At 40.1% G+C, this 24,235-nt stretch overlaps 1 protein-coding gene across 2 annotated transcripts in view; it reads left to right on the plus strand.

Moving 5' to 3' along the window:
* The window catches only part of ppm1g (protein phosphatase, Mg2+/Mn2+ dependent, 1G), a 33,244-nt gene extending 10,011 nt beyond the window's left edge, over nt 1-23,233 (plus strand). For both annotated transcript variants that reach the window (XM_078557456.1, XM_078557457.1), the window contains 8 exons: nt 802-887; nt 3,308-3,434; nt 6,252-6,760; nt 9,926-10,063; nt 10,997-11,231; nt 14,364-14,493; nt 18,260-18,362; nt 22,097-23,233. In XM_078557456.1, coding sequence (XP_078413582.1) covers nt 802-887; nt 3,308-3,434; nt 6,252-6,760; nt 9,926-10,063; nt 10,997-11,231; nt 14,364-14,493; nt 18,260-18,362; nt 22,097-22,279 — 1,511 coding nt within the window. In that variant the 3' untranslated portion in view covers nt 22,280-23,233. The remainder of the gene's footprint in view (nt 1-801; nt 888-3,307; nt 3,435-6,251; nt 6,761-9,925; nt 10,064-10,996; nt 11,232-14,363; nt 14,494-18,259; nt 18,363-22,096) is intronic.
* Nucleotides 23,234-24,235: the final 1,002 nt, after the last annotated feature.

The raw sequence follows: 24,235 nt of genomic DNA on the forward strand, positions 1-24,235 counted from the left end.
ATGGTCTAATTCTTTAACTGGATAGAGTGTTAAAATGTATTTAGAGTGTTAAAATGTATTAACTTATCATGTTGAAGTCAAGGAACTCACCTATTTTTGAATGTTTTGCCACAGTAAAAGTGGAACCCAAAAAAGTATATATTTGAGTAGCACCTTAAAAATGTACGTTTACATAGCAAACTTCATCAGTGCATTTGAAAAGTTAATTTGTTTCTCTTTCAACTGCTGACCAACCTACAGGCTATTTTCAACATTTCATTTTTATATTTTTTCGAAAGAAGGGGCTATTTCTCCCAGTGGTGGACTCCCCTATACGGTCATAATCCCATCTGGCTTAATCTTCATTTACACACTGCCACTGAACAATTGGCATGAGGCACTGCTTTGTGCAGCTCAAATATTACCATGACTTGAACCATTTTGTTGGGTCTGCCTGAAACTGCAAGTTTGCACCATTTTTTTCTCCTGCCTGTTAGTCCCAGACACACAATTTTTAAGGCTGTCCTTGACATTGCGTGATCTGGGTGCCCTGCTCAACCAGGCCTGTTTTCCAAACCGCACATTCAGTCCATACCTGCCTACTTCCCAACACTGTTGGAATCCACGTCTGTGATTTCATCACTTACGGTTTGATTACTTGCCTTCATAATGTTTTACAACCATAGATCCTCTACTCTTCCTAACTCTAGCCTAACGTGCCTTCCCCCCAACCCCAAGCATTCTTGAATTAATTTTTTTCTCCCTCCCAAAGGATAAATTATATGTCGGTTGGAATTCAAATCTGAAATTTGTTTCTTCCAGGTGAAGAAGTGGCACTATACTGTGCAAAGTACCTGCCTGATGTCATTAAGAACCAACAGGCTTATAGGAATGGAAAATTGCAGAAGGTATGACTTTCAAAATTTGAAACCGTATGTTTGAAATGACAGTAACAAACATTCATGAATAGACTGGGTTCAGATGTAAGGTGAGCTGTCTTGAGTGCTTGATTTCTGGAAACATCATAAGGATTGAATTGGTTTTTGTGCCAACCTTTTAAGAACCTAGGTTTTTCAGAATCTACTTTTAACATCAGAAAAGTTGTGAGAGAATGAGTTGGGGTGCAAATCCAGAGAAGATGTTTTATTTGGTATATCACTATCGCATGTGCAGATACCCCATAAGATAAAACACACTCATAACTCTGCCTAAACTCATCTGAGGGCAATTCTGCATTGAATTTGAAGCTGAAATCATCACGTCCATTGTGTGGTGTACATGAATGACACAGCAGACTGTATCGTGTCACAAGTGTGGTGTGTGCGCATAATAGCACTCACTTTTCCTGTGCATTGAGGGTGGGAAGAAGAGGAATTGAGTTATTATAAGATTGGGAATTGGCCTGTAACAAATACTGTCCGTTAAACCCCCCCGCCAACAAAAAAAATTACAGCATTCATGACCAAAATCAGCAGGACTTGACTTTAATGATCCTCCTATTCATTAAAAATAGATTTTCTTCCCCTCAGGTCTAGCATCCCTCCTAGATTTTGTGATTTTGTCAAGATATTCGTCTCAACTTGGATATTGATGAGAGTTAGGGAAGCGGCTGGGTTTTCTATGCTTTGGGATTTAGGTTTGAATTTTGACTTGGGCTGACAGGATAATGCCTCTGACTATTTGGGCCCAATATGCAATGTATTTGAGCTTTTTAAAACCTAAATGAGAGACCGTTTTTCACTTGGAATGTTGAAATGGGTAAATATTCTATTCTCCAATGCTGAGACACCTCACCTTGAGTACAAAGATTCACCAAATCATAGCTGTTTATAGGTAGTATACACGAAACTGACAGCTTGGTGGTTCTCTGAAAGGGAAGGGATCGCATCAGCAATTGACTCATAGAATTGAGGGTCAGGAAGAAAGCTGACGTGGGTGGGAATGGTGTGTGGCCAGACAATCTAAAAATGGAGCAACCTTTAATATTTTTTCATAAGTGCGGGGGAAAGTACATTCAAGCCTCTTAAGGCCAATTGTACAAGGCCATTCCATTCTGACAGTTTACTATTCTTTCCACCAGGTGATGCTGAAGAGTTATGTAGACTCACCAAGGGCATCTCGTGGCTGCAATATAGTTGACACCACTTCCACTGATCTAAATTATTCACACATTTTCCCATGGTCTGATTGAAGCACAGTCACATTTCCACATATTTTACCAATGAATTTTTTTTTCACCCTTTGTATGCACTTTCTTTTTAATGATGTCTCTTTGTGTAACTCTGTCTCGTAACTTGATTTATAACGCTCCCCTGAAGTGTCTCAGGCCATTTAGTTATGTTAAAGTCACCATATAAATTTAAGTTGTATGGTGCTCTACTAGCAGTTTCTAATGAAAAAGAGATGAGGTTTTTTTTTACAAAATACCTTCTCACTGATTCTTGTAATTGTGTGGAAGTCGGATTACAGGTCTGATATCTAACATTTTATCCACTATCTTACGGAATTTATTAAGGCTTGAGTCGTTTGTGGGGGGAAAAGGATTGTTTTCAAAACTTTGGGATTTTTAGCATTACAAGGCAATTTTTAAAAACATAGAACTTGCAGTTAAGTCAATTCTGCTTTGAAGGATCTCGGATTTTTATGACGCCTTTTAGATCACAGCTGATAAATTAGTTTTTGAAGTAACAGTCACCTCTGTTTTGTCCTTAGTCATAGCAGCTTTTACTTGTGCACACAACTGATCATTCATCACTTTGGCTAGTTAACTGTTTCACTGCTGTTGATTTGAGGGATGGGTTTTGGCCCAGGCACAAGGAGGACTCCCTTGTTTTCAAAAATGTTACGCAGGATCTTTATTGCCCACTGGAATAGCCAATGAGGGCCCCTTAGAAGCAACCTGAAGTGTCAGCTTAGTTTGTGCACAAGTCCTGGAGTTGAATTTGAGCCCTCAACCTTCTGACACAGTGGCAAGACTGCTACTGCTAAACTAAGTTGGTATTAATTTCTCATCATCGCCCTCAAGTTGACCATCAGTGCATGGTTTCAGTAGATGTGCAAAGGAGTAATTTTTGTTGAACTTTAGAATGTTCTTTTTAAGGATAATGTACTGCAATGAAGTTAGACAATAAGCAGTTATTACAGAGTCCAGTTTGTGTGATGTTATTTTCTCTTCCTCTTCCAGCATCACCCCCCCACCCAAGAAATTCCTCCTTTTTCATGCCCACTTATATCCACTATACTTTTTCCTTGTTACTTGTATTCAGAAGCCCTAATTTGATATTAAGATCTCTTGATTTCTTTTTGTTTTTTGCCTTCTGAATTCAAGGCACTGGAGGATGCCTTTCTGTCCATAGATAGCAAGCTTACAGAGGAGCTAGTCATCAAGGAACTCGCCCAGATTGCAGGCCGACCCCAGGAGGACGACGGCGAGAAAGTTGCTGACGAAGATGATGGTAAGCTGGGAGTAAACTGATTTTTAAATAGGGTGGATAACGAGACACAGTTTAAATTCCACCAAAGAAAATTGTAAGCATTGAAGTGCTGTCATAGCGCCACCACTTGCAAGTTCCCCTTGAAGCCACACAACATCCTGACTTGGAAATTATATCGCTGTTCCTTCACTGTCGCTGGATCAAAATCCTGGACCTCCCTTCCTAACAGCATTGTGGGTGTTTCTACACCACATGGACTCCAGTGGTTTAAGCAGGCAGCCCACCACTGCTACCTCAAGGGCAGTTGGGGATGGGCAACAAATGCCGGCCTAGCCAGCGACACCCGCATCCCATGAAAAAAATCAAAAAAAAGTAGAGTTGATTAAAGTCAGTTCTCTGCCTACTGATGGCCGAGGACCAGAATACATAAACAATGGTCTTAAGGAATTCAATTTTGGCTGTATGCCTTGTGATTTCATTTGTTGCAAACCAGGATTGCACTTTTCCCAAGAATTATACAACTAATTATAACTATTTTGTTTTTTTCCCCATTTTCCACCCTGTTACCTCCTTATAGCTTCCTCATTCCCACAACCAAAATAAAACTTAAAACATCAACCAACTTTGAAAAGGATATGGCATATGCAGATGTAATGAAAAGGGCTATCTTAAATATTTAATTTGCCATTTTGAACATTGATTTTATTTCCTAAACCAGCTTGGTGCAACAGTTCTATGTAGTTCAAATTATAAGGGATCTTCCCCTTCTGAAAATATTGCTGAAGTAATTCTTTCATCATGCACTCTGCTGCAATCCAACATAAAATAATAAAAGCTGGAATGAGATACTAAATTAATAATTTAAAATAAACTCCCATTTTGAGTATATTACTTGTGTACAATGTATTTCTCATGAGATTGTTCATATGAATTCAAACTACAGTGAAAAGGCTGTTTCTTTTTGCTACATTGATGTACTGAGCCAACAGAAAAGTAACCAAGAATGTAAATTAGTTTCCATCAAACCTGTGTCTGGAGGAGGCATTTTTAATCTGTGCGATAGGATGACATACTGGTGATTATAGGTGGTGGCTGTATTTTGAGGTGATTGAAAGTATCACACGTGCTGTGTTGTGCAGCATTCTAAGCATGCATACTTGCTGTGTGGACTTGTATATAAGATTGTTGTGGTTATTTGGTGAAAGGATGAAAACAGACCTTAAATGAATGCCGTGCTTACAAAACATGCCTGTTTGAATGCCTGGTTTTAGTATGCAATTTTGGTCCGCCCTGATTACCAGAATTTGAACTTTTCTAGAGCTGCTGAAAAAAACCATCTACAGGTTTAGCATTCAGGCACTAATTAGACACAATTTTCGTGGAGAAGTAAAGGTGGAGCCCACGCACCCACTTCTAATGAAGGTATGTGTTAGGCTGGCAGATGCACAGTGGCAGGTTTCAGAATGCCTCGGGTGGAGGGAGAGGGCGCACAAGTTCTCCACCGTGGTGCTGCAGATCCCCCTGGAGAGGATCCAGTGGAGGAGGAATGTCCTGTATCTGCAGGGAGGGAGGAAGGAGTCCAACCTCACCTTCCTGTACCCCTTTCCTGCAGCAGCTATGCTGCTCCTTCTAGCCTTATCCTCCTCTCATTCCTGCTGCAAACCAAGGGGGACCCCGAGCCTGATGCTAATGCCCAAGCGCTCTTAGTGATTCCTGTAATGTGGAATAGCACAGCATGTGTTTTTTTGACAGGACATCCTTCCAAGTTTCCAGGATGAATGTTGATAGTATTGGTTAAAATCTTGAAAGTATCCCAGAAATTCTCCCAATGAGTTTCAAAGATCTCTCCAAACCTTCAGCAGCAAGTGAACAGTAGAAGGTGATGTACTTTTAAGTAACGCTTGAATTTATTTGCAACATGTTTATTCCCAATTAACTGGTTGCTTTTAGAGAGCATTGGTTCAAGTGCTAGCCACCAAAATGCTGTGCATCCTCCGTAATGAATGCGAAGAGGCAATTTAAGTGGCAATAGGTTCCTTAATCTTCTGGTTGGCCATCCCTGGTGTATGCTTCAACTCCTTTACAAAAATTTCATCTTGCGTTAAATGGACTTGCAGCTAGGCTCCTTTGAAGATTCTTTAGCGTCTAAAGTACCTAGAGAAAATCAAAAGTTTACTGGAATTTTAAAATGGGAATGGGAAATTAAGTTGTATGCAGATCAAATCATCTCTCATTTACCTCCTAGTTTGCTTCCCTTTTGGTAATGCAATTTTGAAAAAGACAGCACACCCAGCAGTGCATTCATCTCATCTCGTTTGTAACTTGTCATGCTGTTCAACATGTGTTGTGATCTTTAAATAGTAGCCTTCCCTTCTGATGCCCTGGAATCTAAGCTTCCAGTGTTTTAAAATTCTGCAAAATATCCCAGATAGTTAGATATGGGGAGAAAATTTAATATTGGCAATTGGAGACAGAACTGAAGTTGGTAGGGAAAGATATCATGCAAAAATGCAATGCTGGAGAAGTGGAAAGTAGTGGATAGGTATGCAGTAGTAGAAATGAGAAAGAACAGGGTAAATTTACTTGTGGATTCTATCGGGCATAAAATGAGAATTTTGCTGATAACATTAACGTGAATTGCCATGAAATCGTAGGTTAGATTGTTTTGGGAGAGGATGTTCTTTACATGGGTCAGATTGTGCGAGTACATGTGTGGTGAATGCATTTCTTCCTCCCCAGTATATTCGTGCCAACTCCCTAAGCCCATTTGTAACTGATAAGAAATGCCCGCCCTCCATATGGTTCAACCGACTTTCTTTGTTTCTTTTTCTCTTTCAGTTGACCATGAGGAGGCTGCACTTTTACACGAAGAGGCTACAATGACAATTGAAGAGTTACTCACCCGATATGGACAGAATCAGAACAGTGCCAAACATGCAAAGAGCAAAACTTCCCTCAATGTCAAGAAACCTCCGCCCAAAGATGGAGATAAAAACAAAACTGAAAAGGAAATTAATGGAGAGCTGGAGAGCAGTGAAGTGGGCATGGGTGAGATAAAAAGCAAAAACGGGAAATCAGAGGGGACTGTGGGAATCTCCTCGAGCTCTGATTGCGGAGGTGAGGAAGCTGGACTGGCGAGTGGGGATAGCACTACTGGATCTGGTTCAGATAAAGAAGCTTCCAAAGCCAGCAAGGGCACCGCTGAAGAGGCTGTTGTGTCATCATCCACAGCTGATGCTGGACCATCCTGCTCATCATCTGCCAAATCACAGCGGGCAGCCAAGTCAGTCTTCTTTGAGGACAGTGAGGATGAATCTGAAGAAGCAGAAGAGGAAGACAGTGGAGAGGTAGCTATTTCATTTCTTTCCAGTTTTCTCCTTGAAAAGGCTCAAGGAGTGAAAGGCTCTATTAAGGACAAGTGAGGAAACTGTGGGTTTGAGTTTGAGGTCGAAGACGTATCTTTTTGACTGCCAGTCCAGTGCTCAGTAAAGTCAAGAATATTCAGACCCTGAGACAGAAACAGCTTTGCTCAGTATTATCCTGTGGGCTTTGGGGTGTGAAGATGTGCTGTAGCTGTTTTTGTGATAGAAACTAGGTTACGAAGCACTTGTATTTGGTAATTATTTTGCAAGAGAGGTTTTCCTGCTGTTTGCTCCCTCCCTGCCTGAACAACCACCTTCCTTCCACAGTCAGCACCCAAAAAACTCTAATCAGAGGAAATTTCCCAACTCCTGATTTGCTTATTTATAACAGGACAGTAAGTACTCTTAACTTTTTTTTGCTAAGGTGTGACAACCTGACTGAAGTACTAATGGAATTATTTGAATCCTTGAGATGCTGTAATTCAAATGGTGCGAAGTTAAAGCATTGTGATCACTGTTTTGATTTGAGTCCATTTTTCCTTTGTCCTCCATTTGCTCCCTTTTCATCCCTACTTTTCTGAAAACACAACTTATGCCAGATTACGGTTCCACTGGTGCTGCTCGCTTTCTGATACGTTGCCATTCTGCACGTGTAAACTGTGGTAGGCTAACATGGTCCCTGTGTACACACACCTATATATATCTCTCTGATGATATCAGTCAACTAAGCATGGATTGTGGTCAGACCTGGCATTTTCCTAGTCTGTAGCACCTTAAGCATCCTAAAGTAGCAGCTATGTGATTAAACCAATCAGCTTTGTGCAATATTATTTAAATGCAGAATCTTCCAGGGATAGAGCTACTTTTTAATCTGAATGGATATAAATTGTTAATGAGATCTGTGTTAGCATGGGAAGCAATTGATGAACAGTTTACAGACATCTGTTGTGCTTAATTTTGTATTTTATTTGCTACTGGTAGCAAACACCATATATGAAATTAGCTGTAAACATCCATCTTGTTGCAAAGAAAGTGCATGCATTTTGTGGGCTGACCCCAGAGAGACATCATATTGAAGGTATGAAGATCTCCATGGCTTGTGCAGCAGAGCTGAAAGAAACAGACCTGAGCCCTTGAGCTATCCAATGAGTGAATATACTGTGACATTTGCTACACAATTGCTGCCAGAATCTTTTTCAATTGTCATTTTAATAATAGAGTTTTTAGCCCTGCTCTTTGTGCAAAAATTTCAAGTTCTGATTTACATCGCCTTAATACCTGGAGATTGAAGTGCTTTTGTCAGTTATTGCAGCTGCTGTGCATCTTTTGTTGGTCCTTCAAAACCGCTAAGAGGATGTATGCTTTTCCTTTGACTATCTGTTCAAAAAGAACTGATGGGTAAGATTGATGTAGCTTCAATGGATTTTCAAAAAAAACATTTGTGACACCCATGCAAGCATTCCATAGGGGTCTGTTTGGGCCATTCTGCTATACATATGTGATCAGTCTTAATAATGGAGACAACAGGAGAAATTTACTAAGCCACTAAATATTGAGAGAAAGAGAGAACACATTGTGGCAAGGATTGCAGAAGACTGTAGAAGGAGGATAGATAGGTTAACAGGGAGACAGATGGCAGGCCCAGTTCAAGGTAAGGAAGTGAAGTAATACATTTTGAATACAAGAATAGGGAAGGTCTGACCTTGGTATGCAGATATATAGGACGCCAAGTAGAAGAACAACTAGATAAGGCCAAAAATATAGTCAGATAGAATCCAAGGATTCGCACCTGAAGATGTGCAAGATTGAAGCACGGAGGCAATTTTGAAAGTGTATAAGATCTTTAATTAGGGTAAAATTGAAATACCATGATTCGTTTTTTGAGCAGCCCATTATAGAATGGTTCTAAAACCAAACAAAAAGTTGATGTTATTAAAAATGAGGCATTAGTTATGAAGAGTGACTTGAGAAGTTGGAGCTTATTTCGCTTAAGCTGATATAAGGTGACTTGATAGTGCTCTGAGTCATTAGGTAAATAGCACAGCCAGTTCCACTGATTGGTGATGTGTAAATTAAAAGTAGTTGGATTGTGGAATTTGTCAATGACAGACTGTTGAATCAAAGTCTGACTTCCCTTTTAAAGGAAATTAGTTAATTGCAAGAGATCAATATTGAACGTTTGAAATAGTCTAAAGACACATGATATAACCTATGCCCTATATGCTGGGAGCTTCTCTGCATCAGAAATGAGATCTAGCTTGTATCTATATTGTGCTTATATTACATGTTGCCTTATAGGTGTAAACCTCTAAATTTTCTGGAAATAATTTAAAATGTGTACTGATTGATGCATGGATCAGCACTGGTAACATTACCTTCATTTCTGTGTATATTGGAAAGAAAATATAACAATGTTATAAATAACCCTTGCTACTGTTGGAGTGCCAATATTAATACATAAATAAAACTTAGACTGCCTTGAGTTTAACCAAACCAAATAAATCAGTTTGAGCCATGCTGTTCCGAGTATTGGAAGATTAGCTCTGCAGATAGTTGGCTGTGCTGTATTTGATTGGGGGACTGCTCATTTGGCAGCACTGTAACCTCTGAGTTAAAAGGTTGTGGGTTGAAGCTCCACTTCAGCAATTGAGCACAAAAATCAAAGCTGACATTCCGGTGTGGTACTGCAGGATTACTGCATTGTTGGAGTTGCCATCTTTTGGATGCAGTGTTAAACCAAAGTCATGCCTGCCCTCAGGTGGGAGTAAAAGATCCCATGGCATTATCTCAAAGAAGAATAGAGGAGGTTATCCCCAGTATTCTGGCCCATATTTATACTCCAATCAACATCACAAAAACAGCTTATCTGGTCAAATTTCTGTTTGTGGGAGCTAACTACACAAATTAGCTGCCCAATTTCCTATATTCTAACAACAATTGAAAAGTACTCCATAGGCTGTAAAGTAGTTTGAGATGTCTGCTGGTCATGAAAGGTGCCATCTAAATGCACCTTTTTTTTTTAGCACATTAATTCCTAATTATAAAAAATAAACTATATTTACCAATAATTTATCTGTATTTTTACTACTCTGATGACAGGAACTTTGAGTTATGATGTGACTTGTGCTTTATTAAATCTTTTATTGGCAGGATTGCAGTGAAGAGGAGGAATACAGTAGTGAAGAGGAGGAGGAAGATGAGGAGGAGGAAGATGAAGAGCAAGATGACAGTGATGATGCAGAAGAGGAAGATGATATTATGTTGCCTGGAATGGATGGTAAAGAGGAGGTAGGCATAGTCTTGCAGGTGTTCCCCATAAATTAGAAAAGAATATACTATTACCCCCATAAGCCAATCTGAAATTCACTGCGATGAATTTCAAACATTTAAATGTATATGAATGCAGGACTTTAATGTTGTCCTTTGCAGATAGCAAAAAGTAGGAAAATGCTTATTGTCCCTGCCCACCAATCACATACCTTGCTGTTTTAGAGGGCATTGGATCCTTGCTGGACATTGGTCAACAGATACTACTGCCCTCAGCACCTTTGGCCAAAGAGTAATTATTGATATGTGAGCCTTGTAGCAAGTTTAAGCAAATTATTTTAGTGCAGGGGAGGTGGTTTGCACATGAGGGCGTCACCATGCAAACCTAATGCTAACCTAGCTGCATGTTGCACACTTGCACTTCTGTTCAGTCAAGATCCAGGGTTAACCCAAATTATTTAGATTTGGATGCCAGAGATAAATTAGCTTATTCTATTCAATATTGACACTAGCTTATTTTATTCAATTTTGACACCATACAAGCAAGTTTATACACATTTAGGATACCCGTCAGGGGCACTGAACCTGGTGTATTCTCAGTGCCAAATGCTAAAGAACAACTGATAAGGTTCATATTTATACACTTAGATGGACAATTCCTAAGTAACACTGAGTTCCAAGCAAGTGACCTTTCAGTTGTGAGATTATTTTCTTGTGGTTATCATGCTACTGCACCAGAACTTCATTTTGGCCTGGATGTAGAGGACATTAATTGTTAGGATACAGGCTGTTAAATTTATTATATTGTACACTATCCTACAGTTTTCACTAGATCCCTTAGTAAGAGAGCCAGTATACACTTAAAAACAATTCTACCCAAACAATAAGCGCCACTTACTTTACTGTACATTGGTAGTTCAAAACATTGATCATTTAAGTGTTTTTGATTCCTAGCCTGGCTCTGACAGTGGTACGACAGCTGTTGTGGCACTGATCCGTGGGAAGCAGCTGATAGTGGCCAATGCTGGAGACTCCCGGTGTGTTGTTTCGGAGAATGGCAAGGCTATTGACATGTCCTATGATCACAAACCAGAAGATGAAGTGGAACTGGCTAGGATCAAGAACGCTGGTGGAAAAGTTACTTTGGATGGGAGAGTCAATGGAGGGCTAAATCTCTCTCGAGCAATAGGTAATCGTTTTTGCTTCTCCAAAGAATTATTACTCCAGCTATATACTGAACAAGAAATATTGATAATTTATTATAGAATGCCTTCAGAACCCCCTAAATTGCAAGTTTGCAAGTCCTTCCTATGTATTTCTCGTTCTGTATATCACCTTGTTATAGAAAGTAATGTTTCTATGTTAAGTTACGGATTTCAGCGTGGCGATTTTGTTAGCTGCCTGATGAGAAATTTACCACTACCATTTTCAGCCTAGTTTAAAACCTCAGAACAAAAACAAAAATACCTGGAAAAACTCAACAGGTCTGACAGCATCTGCGGAGAGGGATACAGTTGATGTTTCGAGTCCGTATGACCCTTCATCAGAACTAAAACATAGAAATGAGATGAAATATAAGCTGGTAGAAGGGGGTGGGACAGGAGAGCTCGATAGGGGACCAGTGATAGGCGGAGGCCAAGAAGAGACTGCCAAAGATGTCATAGACAAAAGGACAAAGGAGTGTCGACGGTGGTGATATTATCTAAAAGATGTGCTAATGGGGACATTAAGGGAAGCAAGCTAGTGGCAGATGGCCCTAGCGCAGATGGGGGGGGAAGGGATCGAAATGGGCTAAAAGGTGGAGATGACACAATAGATCGAAATAAATTTAAAAATAAGGAAAAGAAGAAAATATTATAAGTTGTAAAAAAATTATAAATTATTGGAAAAAGCGGGATCAGAAAGGGGGTGGGGATGGAGGAGAGAGTTCATGATCTGAAATTGTTGAACTCAACATTAGGTCCGGAAAACTGTAAAGTGCCTAGTTGGAAGATGAGGTGCCGTTCCTCCAGTTTGCGTTGAGCTTCACTGAAACATTGCAGCAGACCAAGGACGGACATGTGGGCATGAGAGCAGGGTGGTGTGTTGAAATGGCAAGTGACAGGGAGGTCTGGGTCATGCTTGCGGACAGACCGAAGGTGTTCCACAAAGCGGTCAGACTGGGTGACCGCTTTGCGGAACACCTTCGGTCTGTCCGCAAGCATGACCCAGACCTCCCTGTCACTTGCCATTTCAACACACCACCCTGTTCTCATGCCCACATGTCCGTCCTCGGTCTGCTGAAATGTTCCAGTGAAGCTCAACGCAAACTGGAGGAACGGCACCTCATCTTCCAACTAGGCACTTTACAGTCTTCCGGACTCAGTATTGAGTTCAACAATTTCAGATCATGAACTCTCTCCTCCATCCCCACCCCCTTTCCGATCCCCCCCCTTTTCCAATAATTTATTATTTTTTTTACAGCTATATTTTTTTATTTTCCCTCCTATTTTTAAATTTGTTTTGATCTATTGTTTCATCTCCACCTTTTAGCCCATTTTGATCCCTTCCCCCCCACCCCACCCGCACTAGGGCCATCTGCCACTAGCTTGCTTCCCTTAATGTCCCCATTAGCACATCCTTTAGATAATATCACCACTGTCAACACCCCTTTGTCCTTTTGTCTATGGCATCTTTGGCAGTCTCTTCTTGGCCTCCACCTGTCACTGGCCCCCTATCGAGCTCTCCTGTCCCACCCCCTTCTACCAGCTTATATTTCATCTCATTTCTATATGTCTTAGTTCTGATGAAGAGTCATACGGACTCGAAACGTCAACTGTATCCCTCTCCGCAGATGCTGTCAGACCTGCTAAGTTTCTCCAGGTATTTTTGTTTTTGTTCTAGATTTCCCACGTCTGCAGTATTTTGCTTTTATATTAAAACGTCAGACTTGGGGGAGGGCAGGGGTTGCTACCGGAGATTGGAGTTCTCATTGTCTGTTGCATCAGGCTGACCTTTCGTACCTATAAGTACCTTTGGTTGAGGCCTGTAAGCACTTATGGCCAGGGAAGATGTATCACTAAAGTGGGAAGAGCTTTTAAATAAAATATTTTTTAAATAGTGCAACAAAGCTGAATCTAATGAAACGAACTGCTCAACTTGAGATTTCATGATACTTGTCTTAATTGTTCAACTCCTCCCACCACACCCAATCCCTGTAAGTTTAAAGTTTGGGGTTGGAACTTGATCTCTTGTATATGATTTTTAAACATGTTGCAAGCCATATTAAGTTACGTCCTGAGATGAGAGTGTGCCCATATGAGTCAGGCTGAACTATGGAAGACAGAATTGGTGCATGTCTAAATTTGTTCATAAAGGAAAGCAAGTGAACTAGACCGAGCAGTCTGTTTGTGCTGCCAACATTGAGATGTGGGTCCAAATCAGTCCAGTCTAAATGACAGAAGTCTCTCTTTGCTGCTATCTACAACAAACTACATTAAATGAATTTTGGCAGGTGTATCTCTTGTTTGCAGTAATAGACCCATTATACAAATCTTGTCCACAATTTACCATGATTTTGCAGCCTCATTCAGGGGTGACTGCAAAATTTTAAAATGACTGTCGGTGACTGATAACACTGTAATCAACATCCGTTCAGACTTGGTGACCTGAAGAATTGCCCGCAATCTTTTCCAGTTCTGTAGAGACTTATTTGCATTACCATTCCTGTACTGATTGTTGCCTCATTGTTAAATGCTAGCTTTCTTCTACTTAGTCATCTTGACCGCTTTCCATGAACTCTTGAATAGTGATTCTGTTGAGTTAACATTCGGCTATCTTATCTTCTGACATTTGCTTCCAAGATTTGGTGGGGGGGGTGGGTGAAAGAGGAGAGGAGTTGGCAGGGTGTGAAGTATTTTTCCCGGCACAAAGTTAGCACACTAAATGGTATATCAGTTGAATGTCGCCCTGTTTCAATAAAGATTATCTTTTTGTTTTCTACCCAACACATTGCAACTTTCTAATTAGTACAGAGGAATGGCCTTTTCCAAAATTTTTCTATACTTCTACTACTACTCACCTGGAGCCTTAGTTGCCTGCCAGTGCTGAGAGTAGCGTTTCCTGCTTGTTAAAATGTTTAAAATCTGATTAAGACATGGTGGGTGACTTAATTTCCTGCTTCCAATTAGTGCTGCTTATTAGAAAATGCTCCCTTTCAATATGAACAATAATTGAGGAAGTTTAGCATATTGCTAGGTACAGTGCTGTAATGACCAGCCTGAAATCATCCCACAGAAATGAGCGAGTGTTCTCTACTAGTGATTTGTGACTCTTGTTACAGGTGATCATTTCTACAAGAGGAATAAGAACCTTCCTCCAGAGGAACAGATGATCTCGGCACTTCCTGATCTCAAGGCGTTGACATTAAATGATGACCATGACTTCATGGTGATTGCTTGTGACGGTATATGGTAAGTATTAATTTGATGGATTTATGATTTTAATGAAGCTCCAGGTTCCCTTGTTTGTTGGGGTAAGCAGGGGAATATGAAGAAGTGAAGAAAAGTCCTTTAAGACATTCCCCAAAACCAAGCTTTTGGTCACTCCTGATACTGTATATCTTTTGGCTTGGCATAGATTTGTTTAATTTATGACTCTGTTAAGTGCTTATGACTGTTTCTATATTAAAGATGCTATTTAATTGCAAGTTTTTGAGATTTAATAGCCATATCCCCATCACCAAGTTGCTTGCTTCCACCTATATAACACTGCCCGTCTTCACCCCAACACCCTCTCAGCTCCTATAATCCTTATTCAAGCCTTTTTGTTTTGAAGCTCGACAGCTCCCATCCCCCACACTTCAAAAATTTCAACTTGTCCAAACCTCTGTCACTTGGGTCCTGTCTTGCCCTAACTTGTTATCAGTCATCCCATCTTTACTAATCTTCATTGGATCCCTATAAATCTCCCACAGCCTACATAAACCATTCTAAACTCTCCACTTGTATGACTCTTGTCTTCTGCTCAAGCTCCCTCATTCTACTATTGGCAGTTGAGCCTTCAGTCGCATCATTCCTAGTCTTTGGTATACTCTTCTCTCGAACTCTTCACCTCTCCATAATGTATGTTTTAAGTCTTGAATGAACAATTGAAATAAGATACCACCTCACCCTTGCAGGTGCTTTAGTTCTGTGTTGTGTCTAATGGGGCTATGCCTAGCTCTAGATTACTGAGCAGATGCCTCACCTGTTGTATATTTGAGTATTGCTGAAAAAGATGGCGAAGCTTTTCATCTTGCACTCTTCAGGACACTTACAAGAATACCAATATGGGGGAAGACAACTGCTATATATTTGACAGAAACTGAAAAGCATTCAATTTTCTGTTATATGCATGATACTTCAATAATTGACTTTTCTAAACCTGCAGTAATGTCCATGTAATCAAACATTGTTAATGCCAGCAAGGCAGTGATCCAACAATAGCTATTACTGATGCATAAATGAGCCTAAAAATAGAACTTATCCCAGGTGACCTGAAGGTTAGACACCATGCATTGTAATACTAAACCTTATAAACCCTAATCGCCACAGTTCGATCCGGGGTCCGTACTGATTTAGTTGATCTGAGTTTGTGTCACAGTCAGCTCAATAGCACTGAACTAGAGAAAGGAACAAAAGTTTCAGTATTCCTGGTTGCTGTCCAATGACCCCAGATGGTAAAATGTGCTTGAATAGATATCAAGTGAGACCGCAATCAGCTATGACCTTATTAATGGTCAGATTTCAGCTTAGTTTAGTCAGTAACACTCACTCCTGAGTCAGAAGATCGTGGGTTGAAGTTTTAGCCTTGGAATTAAGCACATCATTTTGGTCAACACACTAGTGCAATGTGGAGTGTGCCGCATTGTCAGCAGTGTCATTCATCAGGCGAGAGCTTGAACCTCAACTGCCTGTTCAGGTGAACTTTAAAACTCCTCCCTACTTTTTGAAGGAGAAGATGGGGTCCTCCTGATGCCTTGATCAACGCCACTCCCGGAGACCCCTAACAAATATTGACTCGAGGATCCTATGTACTAACATCCAAAAAAGCTGTGTTAACTGCTAAAAGGATGCAATCATAGAAATAGTCAATGAAATTCTACAAATACAGCTAAATTCTGATGACTTCAGGTCATGACTTGGGTCTGAGGACCAATAATTTTTAAAATTACTTTGTATTTGAGCTTGTATTACTTATCAAGCTTAATGCGTGTGTGTGAAGATTAAAAGAGGGGTAAGACAGGGGTGTGTTCTCTCCCCAGATTTATTCAGTTTGTATAGTGAAAATATTCTTAGAGATTGAAGACCTTCCTGGATTATTAGTTGGGGATTACAACTTTAAGATACGCCGATGACAACGTTCTTGTGCTGACTCTGAAGAGAAGCTACAAAAGACTTTGGACAGAGTGTTGAGTGAAAGTGAGAAGAAAGGGCTGAGCATAAATGTAAGAAAACCAAATGTCTAGTCGTGTCCAAAAAAAAAATCATTCCAGAATGTAAGATCACAGTGAAGAATGAAAAAAGCTAACAGGTAGACAAAGTTTGTTACCTAGGGAACATAGTAACATTGGATGGAAAGTGCAACCAAGAAATAAGACGAAGGGTTGGAATGGCCAAAGATACATTTCAAAAAATGAAAAAGTTTATAATCAACTCAAAAACTAGGCATGAAAACAAAGCTGAGAATCCTGGAATACTAATCACACCAATTTTGACATATGCAAGAGAGTGTTTGACGATCAGTGAAGCAATGCAGAGGAGAGTTGAGGCTGTAGAGTTGTAGTTTTTGATGCAAATAATGAAGATATCTTGGATAAGTCACATTACCAATGAAAAGGCGCTGGTAAAATCTGAGATCAAAAGAACTCTGCTGACCAAGATCAAGAAGAGACAGTTGGAATTCCTTGGGCATGTAATAAGAAATAGTGATCTAGAAAGTTGATGCTGATGGGAAACATCGATGGTGAAAGAGATTGAGAAGAACAATGTTTTCAAAGAACCTAACAAACTAGATGAATTGACCACCAATGAAGATGACCCTTGCCTCTAGAGATTAACACGGAGACCCATGGTCATCAATGCCTTCTTAGGGTATGGTACCTGAAGAGAGACGGAATGCATTTTTTGTAAGCTCAAAAAAACCTTAAAATGGTTTAAAATTTTCAGTGAGCAAGAAGACATATCAGGTGATCCAGGGCAGGTTTATACTTGAGACTCGAAAGTTTGTTTTTGCTGAAGCCAGTGAAACAGAAATATTTTTGTTTTGCCTGACACACAAGTCTGATTTCTTTGGGGCTTCTATGTTACTGAGCCAATGGTGCAATAATTGTTCCATGTTTTAACTCTTGGATGGGCAGCTGAAACCAATGCACTCTACCCTCTTAACCTAGCAATCTTCAATTGATCAGATTTTCACTCCTCTATTAATATTTTCTAGCAGAATTTGGAAGTCGGGTCAGTTAGAGATGAGACACCTCCAGGCACTGAGAGTCAAGGGATTGTTTGCAAAGCTACATTGAATGTTCAGCATCACCTGTGCAACTGACACTGGGCTCCCGCACAGGAAGAGTTTGTTTGGTGCTTGAACACCAAATAGTACACCTAAGAAATTTAGCTGTGGATAAAAGATGGTTGTTTTGACTTTGGAATAAAGTAATGTTAGACTTGTGTGATTCTCACTGTCGAATTTACCAACAGATACTACTTTGCACGTGGTATCTGTGCTGATTATTTTAATGTAATGTGGAACTGAGGTGGGTGATCCAAGTTGGAATTTTCCACAATTTTGAAAATATGAGAGACTATATTATTTTCTTTCCATTTTCCTTTTTGGAGTCTTCTAATGTCCCTTGTTGAAACAGAGGGCAGACTTATTCTGAGATCTCAATATAATCTATACAAACAGGAAGAGGCCAAACAAGCCCGTTGTTGCCTGCTGCATTAGTTTATGAAGCCTTCGAGAACTCCTGGTGATTCATTGTGAATTGGGGTATTTCCCAAAAGAAAGCGAAGCCAGCTACCTTAATCTTAAATCCCTGCAATTTAAGTTCCACAGATACCCGAATCATTGTGCAGAGCTCAGCAAATCTATCAGTAGTTCCGTTGACTTGATCTGGGAGAGATTCTGGTATTTGGGGACCATGTAGATCTGCCCACAAATGGCCTTGCAACTTTAATAATATGTCTTCCCTTTCAGGAATGTAATGAGCAGCCAGGAAGTTGTAGATTTCATCAGTGAGCGCATCAACAAGCTGGATGAGAATGGAGACTTGAGGTTGCTGTCATCCATATCTGAAGAGGTAGGTGCTGCTGCCACAGCTGTGCAGGAAAGGCTCCTGGGGCATTTGCCGAGTCTTGCCAGGGGAAAAACCCTACTCTTCCTAGATTCAGTAAAACTAAATGGAAATTACAATTCTAATTTCCAAAAATAGTGTTTCTCTAGCCCAGGCTGATCAAAATTATATATTATTTGCTACAAGAAAACTGCAGTAATGTTTGGCTTGAGTTGCCTGTTCATGACAATGTCGAGCTTAATGCACAAGTTTAATAAATGAGCCTGAAATTAATAGGTTGTTCTTCCTGCAGAGTAGTGGATATTTGCGCCGGACTCTTAACAAAACTAGGCAGGTTAACTCCTTTTGAAAAGAAGCAAACTATCTGAATGTGTCTGGAACAAGTTGATCAAATACTCCATGAAACATGGTTTCTGCATTGCTGTCACTGGAGGGCAACAAGCAAGGATAGAACATTAGAGATTGATGAAAATTCTGACGTCTAAAATTGTACCTTTTTGGGAATCCAGGTATTAAGATCCTGATGGCTTTATTTGTGGAAAAACGTTCAGTAACAGTTTACACGCTCGTGCCCATTTATTGATATTATCTCCTTGTTTTTCCCCTTATAATTGTAGTCACTAAAAATAGTATCTTGGTTTTGAAAAGTTCTCAAATGCGCAACGGAACGTCCCTGTAAGATTCAGGGTATTCAGTTCTCATTCAAATGGAGGAAAAATTAAACAAAATATAGCTGTTTCCAAACTACTTTTCAACTATTTAAATTTCGAAAGGGGAGGTGATCATGAGTCATCTGTTAGTGAAGTGGCAAAAAGGCTGTTGACTTTACTGATTGACGTCACATCTCCATACTTTTGGATCTTTGTTCTTTGCCAATAGAGAATCTGATATATTAATAATGGTGATCTTTAGCAGTAAAAGTGGGCCATCCTGTATCATCCGCACATTTATATAAGAACATAGGAGCAGGAGTAGGCCATTCAGCCCTTCGAGCTTGATCCACCATTCAGTGAGATTGTGGCTGATCTACTTCAACACCATTTTCCTGCACTATCTCCGTACCTCTTGATTTCCTTTAATATCTTATCAGTCTCAAGTCTTGAACATGCTCAACGACTGAGCCTCCACAGCCCCCTGGGACAGACCTCTGAAGATTCACCACCCTCAGTGAAGAAATTCCTCCTCATCTCGGTCCTAACTGGCCTGCCACTTATTCTGAGACTCTGTCCCCTGGCTCTAGACCACCCCCCCTGCCAAGAGAAGCATCCTTCCTGCAATCTACCTGTCGAGCCCAGTAAGAATTTTGTATGTTTGGATGAGATCACCTCTCATTCTTTTAAACTCCAAAGAATATAGGCCCAGTCTATTTAATCTTTCCTCACAGGACAATCCCTCCACCCCAGGAATTGATTTAGTGAACCTTCGTTGCACTGTGTCTATGGCAAGTATATCTTTCCTTGGGTAAGGAGACCAAAACCGCGCACACTTCTCCAGGTGCGGTCTCACTAAGGTTCTATGTGATTGCAGTAAGACATCTTTACTCCTATACTAAAATCCTCTCGTAATAAAAGCCAACCTACCATTTGCCTCCTTAATTGCTTGCTGTACCTGCATGTTAGTCTTCAATGACTCATGAACAAGGGAGTCCCTTTGAAGTTCAGCACTTCCAGCCTCTCACCATTTGAAATACTCTATTTCTGTTTTTCCCACCAGAGTGGATAATCTCCCATTTCTCCATATTGTATTCCACCTGCCAAATTTTTGCCCACTTGCTTAACTTCTCCAAATCCCCTTTGCACCCTTCTTACAACTCCTCACAGCCTAGCTTAATAGGTTTTGAGGAGACTATGTGCAGCATACTTAAATAACATTTTAGGTACCCAGTGTTGCACAGGATTTTATAAAACCCAGAAATTTTACAGGTGTGATAGATCATTTTTTTTATGGTTAATGGTTCCTTGCTGCTTGTATTGGACATTTTGGTGGCAAATTAGAAGTGAAGCCATCCTTCTCTAAGAAAGTATTGTAGATTTTGTTAACTTAGGTTCTGCCTCACTAGCTCACTACAATCTTGACCCCTGTACTGTCCCTAAATTGTCAGTCTGCTTGTTCTACATCCAGTACTGGGTGAGCAGTAATTTCTCCCAACCAAATAATGGGAGGACCAAAATCATTGCCTTCGGACCCCAACACAAACTCCCTCGCCACTGACAACTGTCTGGAGGTCTGGAACTGAACCAGACTGTTTTTCTTTTTTTAACAAATTTGGTGTCATATTTGACTCTAAAATGAGCTTCCAATCACATCTGTGGCATTACTAAGACTGCCTATTTCTACATTCATAACATTGCCTGACTCTGGCCCCACTTCAACTTATCTGAAACCTACATTCAGGCTCTTTTGGAATTGAGATCTTGATTTGAAGGAATGCAATATAATAAGGGCTAAGGTGACCTTGGCTTTGAATACTTATCTTAAAAATATGGCCCTGTGTTCAATTTTTGTTACTTGTTGGTCAAAATTAGATTTGACGATTCTAGTTCACTTCTAGCCAACTTCCCATCTTCCACCCGCCATAAACTTAAGCTCGTCTGGAACGCTCCCCTTATCCTAACTTGTGCCAAGTTCCATTCGCCTAACAGCCCTGTGTATGCTGGCCTACATGGGCTTGCAGATATGTAATGTCTCTTTTTAAAATCTTCATTCTTGTTTTTCACATTTATTGACCCTACCCCTCCCTATCTCTGTCAATACCTCTGGCCTTGCAAACCTCTCTGCTTTCTGCATTTTTCTAATTCTGGCTTTCATTATCCCCAATTTAATTGCCCCACCATTGGTGCTTGAGCTACAAAGTCGCTAAGCTCTGGAATTCACTCCCTTAATCCTCTCTGTCTCTCCACTTCCTTTTGCCTCCTTTGAGATGCTCCTTAAAACCTACCTCTTTGACCAAGCTTTTGGATCATCTGCCCTAATCTGTTATGTGGTTTGGTGTCAAATTTTGTTTGATATGCTCCTGTGAAGCGCCTTGGAGCATTTTACTACATTAAAGGTGTTATATAAATGCAAGTTGTTATTGCACCAATTGGATATTATGGGAGTGACAATCCTTTGAGCTAATAAAATGGCAGGTTGACAGTAGGGGCTCGAATTCAAAACTAGGGGCCATAAATATAAGATAGTTACTAATAAATCCAACAAGAAATTCAGCAGAAAGTTCTTTACACCGTGATTTATTATGTAGAATATTGAGTGTCTTGTTAATTCAGCTTCCTCCTGACTGGTGTTCTTCAGCTTTCTTGGCCATGAGACAAATAGGAGCAGGAATAGGTAATGTGGCCCCTCAGGCATACTCTGCCTTCAATAAGGTGCTGGCTGATCTTGTACTTCAGCTCCACCTTCCTACCGTAAGTGTCTGTCGCTATCAGTCATGAATATGCTCAACAACTCAGTGAAGAAATTTCTCCTCATCCCAATCCTAAATGGCTGACCTTTATCCTGAGACTATGAACTTTAGTTCTGGGCTTTCCAACTAGGGGAAACAACCAGCCTCTATTGTCAAACCCTCTTAAGAATTGTATACGTTTCAATGCAACCTGCTCTTCAAATGTAGACAAAATCAAACATGTTTTAACATACAGTGACAAAAGAGGCTTTTTATACTCTGCATGAGATCCTCTTAGCTTGGTTTTCTATGCACTGTCTTCATATACTAACCATCCTTCACCTTTCTGTGTTTATAGCTCCTGGATCAGTGTTTGGCACCTGACACGTCAGGAGATGGTACTGGATGTGACAACATGACTTGTATTATCATCACTTTTAAACCACGGCCTGTGAAAATCCAGGCTGATTGCAGCAAGCGAAAACGTCCCGACTCGACAGACGAGGAGAGAGAAAATGGGAAGAAAGCGAAAAATGAATAACAGCGCACCCAAGGAGGTGGGGGTGGTTGGGATGCAACTGAGACCCGACGTCATTGTGTAATTAAAGAACTTGAGATCTTTTTTTTTAAAAAAAATATAGCAAGAGATTGCTGGAAATTGTATAAAAATAAATCTGGAGTATTGTACAATGTAGCCTTAGTTTGCCACCCTAGGTTACTGTGTGCCTGAAGCACACACCCTTTAGCAGCAGTCAAGCCAGGAACCCTACATTGTAGCACACTGGCTCTTGGAGACAAAAAAGAAGTGGCTGTTTATTGAGTTTGTTATTGTGAGGGTTTTTTGGCGTCTGGAAATGTCCATTCCTTTTTTCTCATAGGGTTTTTGATACAGGAAGTACTTTGATTCACTCCAAGAAGAAAGCTTCAGAAGCCAAACTGGATGATACTTAATCATTACAGGAATCAGAAACGAGGGCTCCTTTTTTTTGAAAAAGAAGTTTTAAGAAAAGGAGTGGGTGGGGGGTGGGGGCGGGTAGGGGGAGATGTTGAATATGCATCAACACTGAGTTTGTTTCGAAAATGAGCTGTTCAACTGAGTGCCATTTGTGTATGCTTGAAGATGGAAATACCGTGTCACAGTGTGATCATAGTCGCTGTTTTGTGCTAGCGATCCTTTTGTGTTGAGATGAGGAAGAGTTGGGAAAACATTTGGGGCTTTGGAATTTTTTCAATGTTTCAATTTTTAAAAAAAAAAATCAGGAGAACATTAAAATTTTGGAGGTATATGAATTTGTAACCATAAAGGCAATGTTGAACTTCAAAGGGATTTCAGCTCTCTTTTCACTTCCTTTGTAAAACTGCATTCATCTAAATTAATGTCAACATCACCATAGACATCAAAAAGATGAAGTCATGAAGCTGCACTGCCTCGTGAATGCTACAATGGAGAGGAACTTTCAACCACTTTTATATATTAAAAGAAAACCATTTTTAATTTTTTGAAAGCCTGTTTTTTTTTTTGTTACGCTCACTGTAGCATATAAACAAAGAGTGACCTTGTTTCAGAATCATGGTGTCCTTTTGGTGTTTCGTTGCTAGATTGTGTAGACTGTAAATAATGGCTACCTTGTTTGTCCCCTTCACTGCATTGGGCTTTGTATTATGGTGTGTTTTAAAGTCTTATTTGCATGTTAAAAATATTTCACTTTAAAAGGCAATGTGAAAACCCAGATAGGGGATCATTGCCCCTCAGCTTCATTTTGATCAGGTTGGCCGCTTGGCAAAGGAGGAAGGGCCAAAGCATGGACTGACATTACCATCCCCCATTACCACCACTATGACTATTTTTTGTGGAGCAGTCAGCAAGCCTACCCTCTGACTAGCCTAATGAACACTAATGTACCCTTTTGTTTAAAGAGCAATCCCCATAAATTGTAATATTACAGCAAACTATTGGTAGCATTATTTTTCGTGGAAATATACTTTCATCCAAGTAAAGCTTTGTTGATTGATTATAAAACATAAAAATCATCATTATACTGTAAGTTATCTCTGCATAGATAAGTACTCCCTCAGTACTGCATTAGGGTGTTAACAGGAGCGTAGTGATAGCACTCTTGCCTCTGAGTCAGAAGGTTGAGAGTTCAAGCCATTTAGTCAAAGTCCTATTTGCCTTGGAGTAAAAGATCCCCTTGCGCCATTCAAAAAAAGAATAGCAGTACCTCTTAAGTATCTGTTAATTTATCTCATTACAGTTTTGCCAGATCTTACTGTGCGTAAATTGCCTCATTTGCCTGCATTACACCAGTGACTACACTTGAGAACAACTTCATTGAAGCAGTTAGAGACGGCCTGAGGTTGTGTAAGGTGCAAGATAACTGCAAGTTCTTTCTAATTAACACTTCTGATATGAAGCAGCCTTGGTTATTTCAGTCTAAATTCAATAGAAGTGCATTCACAGATCTGAACCTGCATTTGCCACCATAACCACCTCCAA

Source organism: Cetorhinus maximus, chromosome 14, assembly GCF_964194155.1.
Source record: "Cetorhinus maximus chromosome 14, sCetMax3.hap1.1, whole genome shotgun sequence".
In the NCBI taxonomy this organism is placed as follows: domain Eukaryota; kingdom Metazoa; phylum Chordata; class Chondrichthyes; order Lamniformes; family Cetorhinidae; genus Cetorhinus; species Cetorhinus maximus.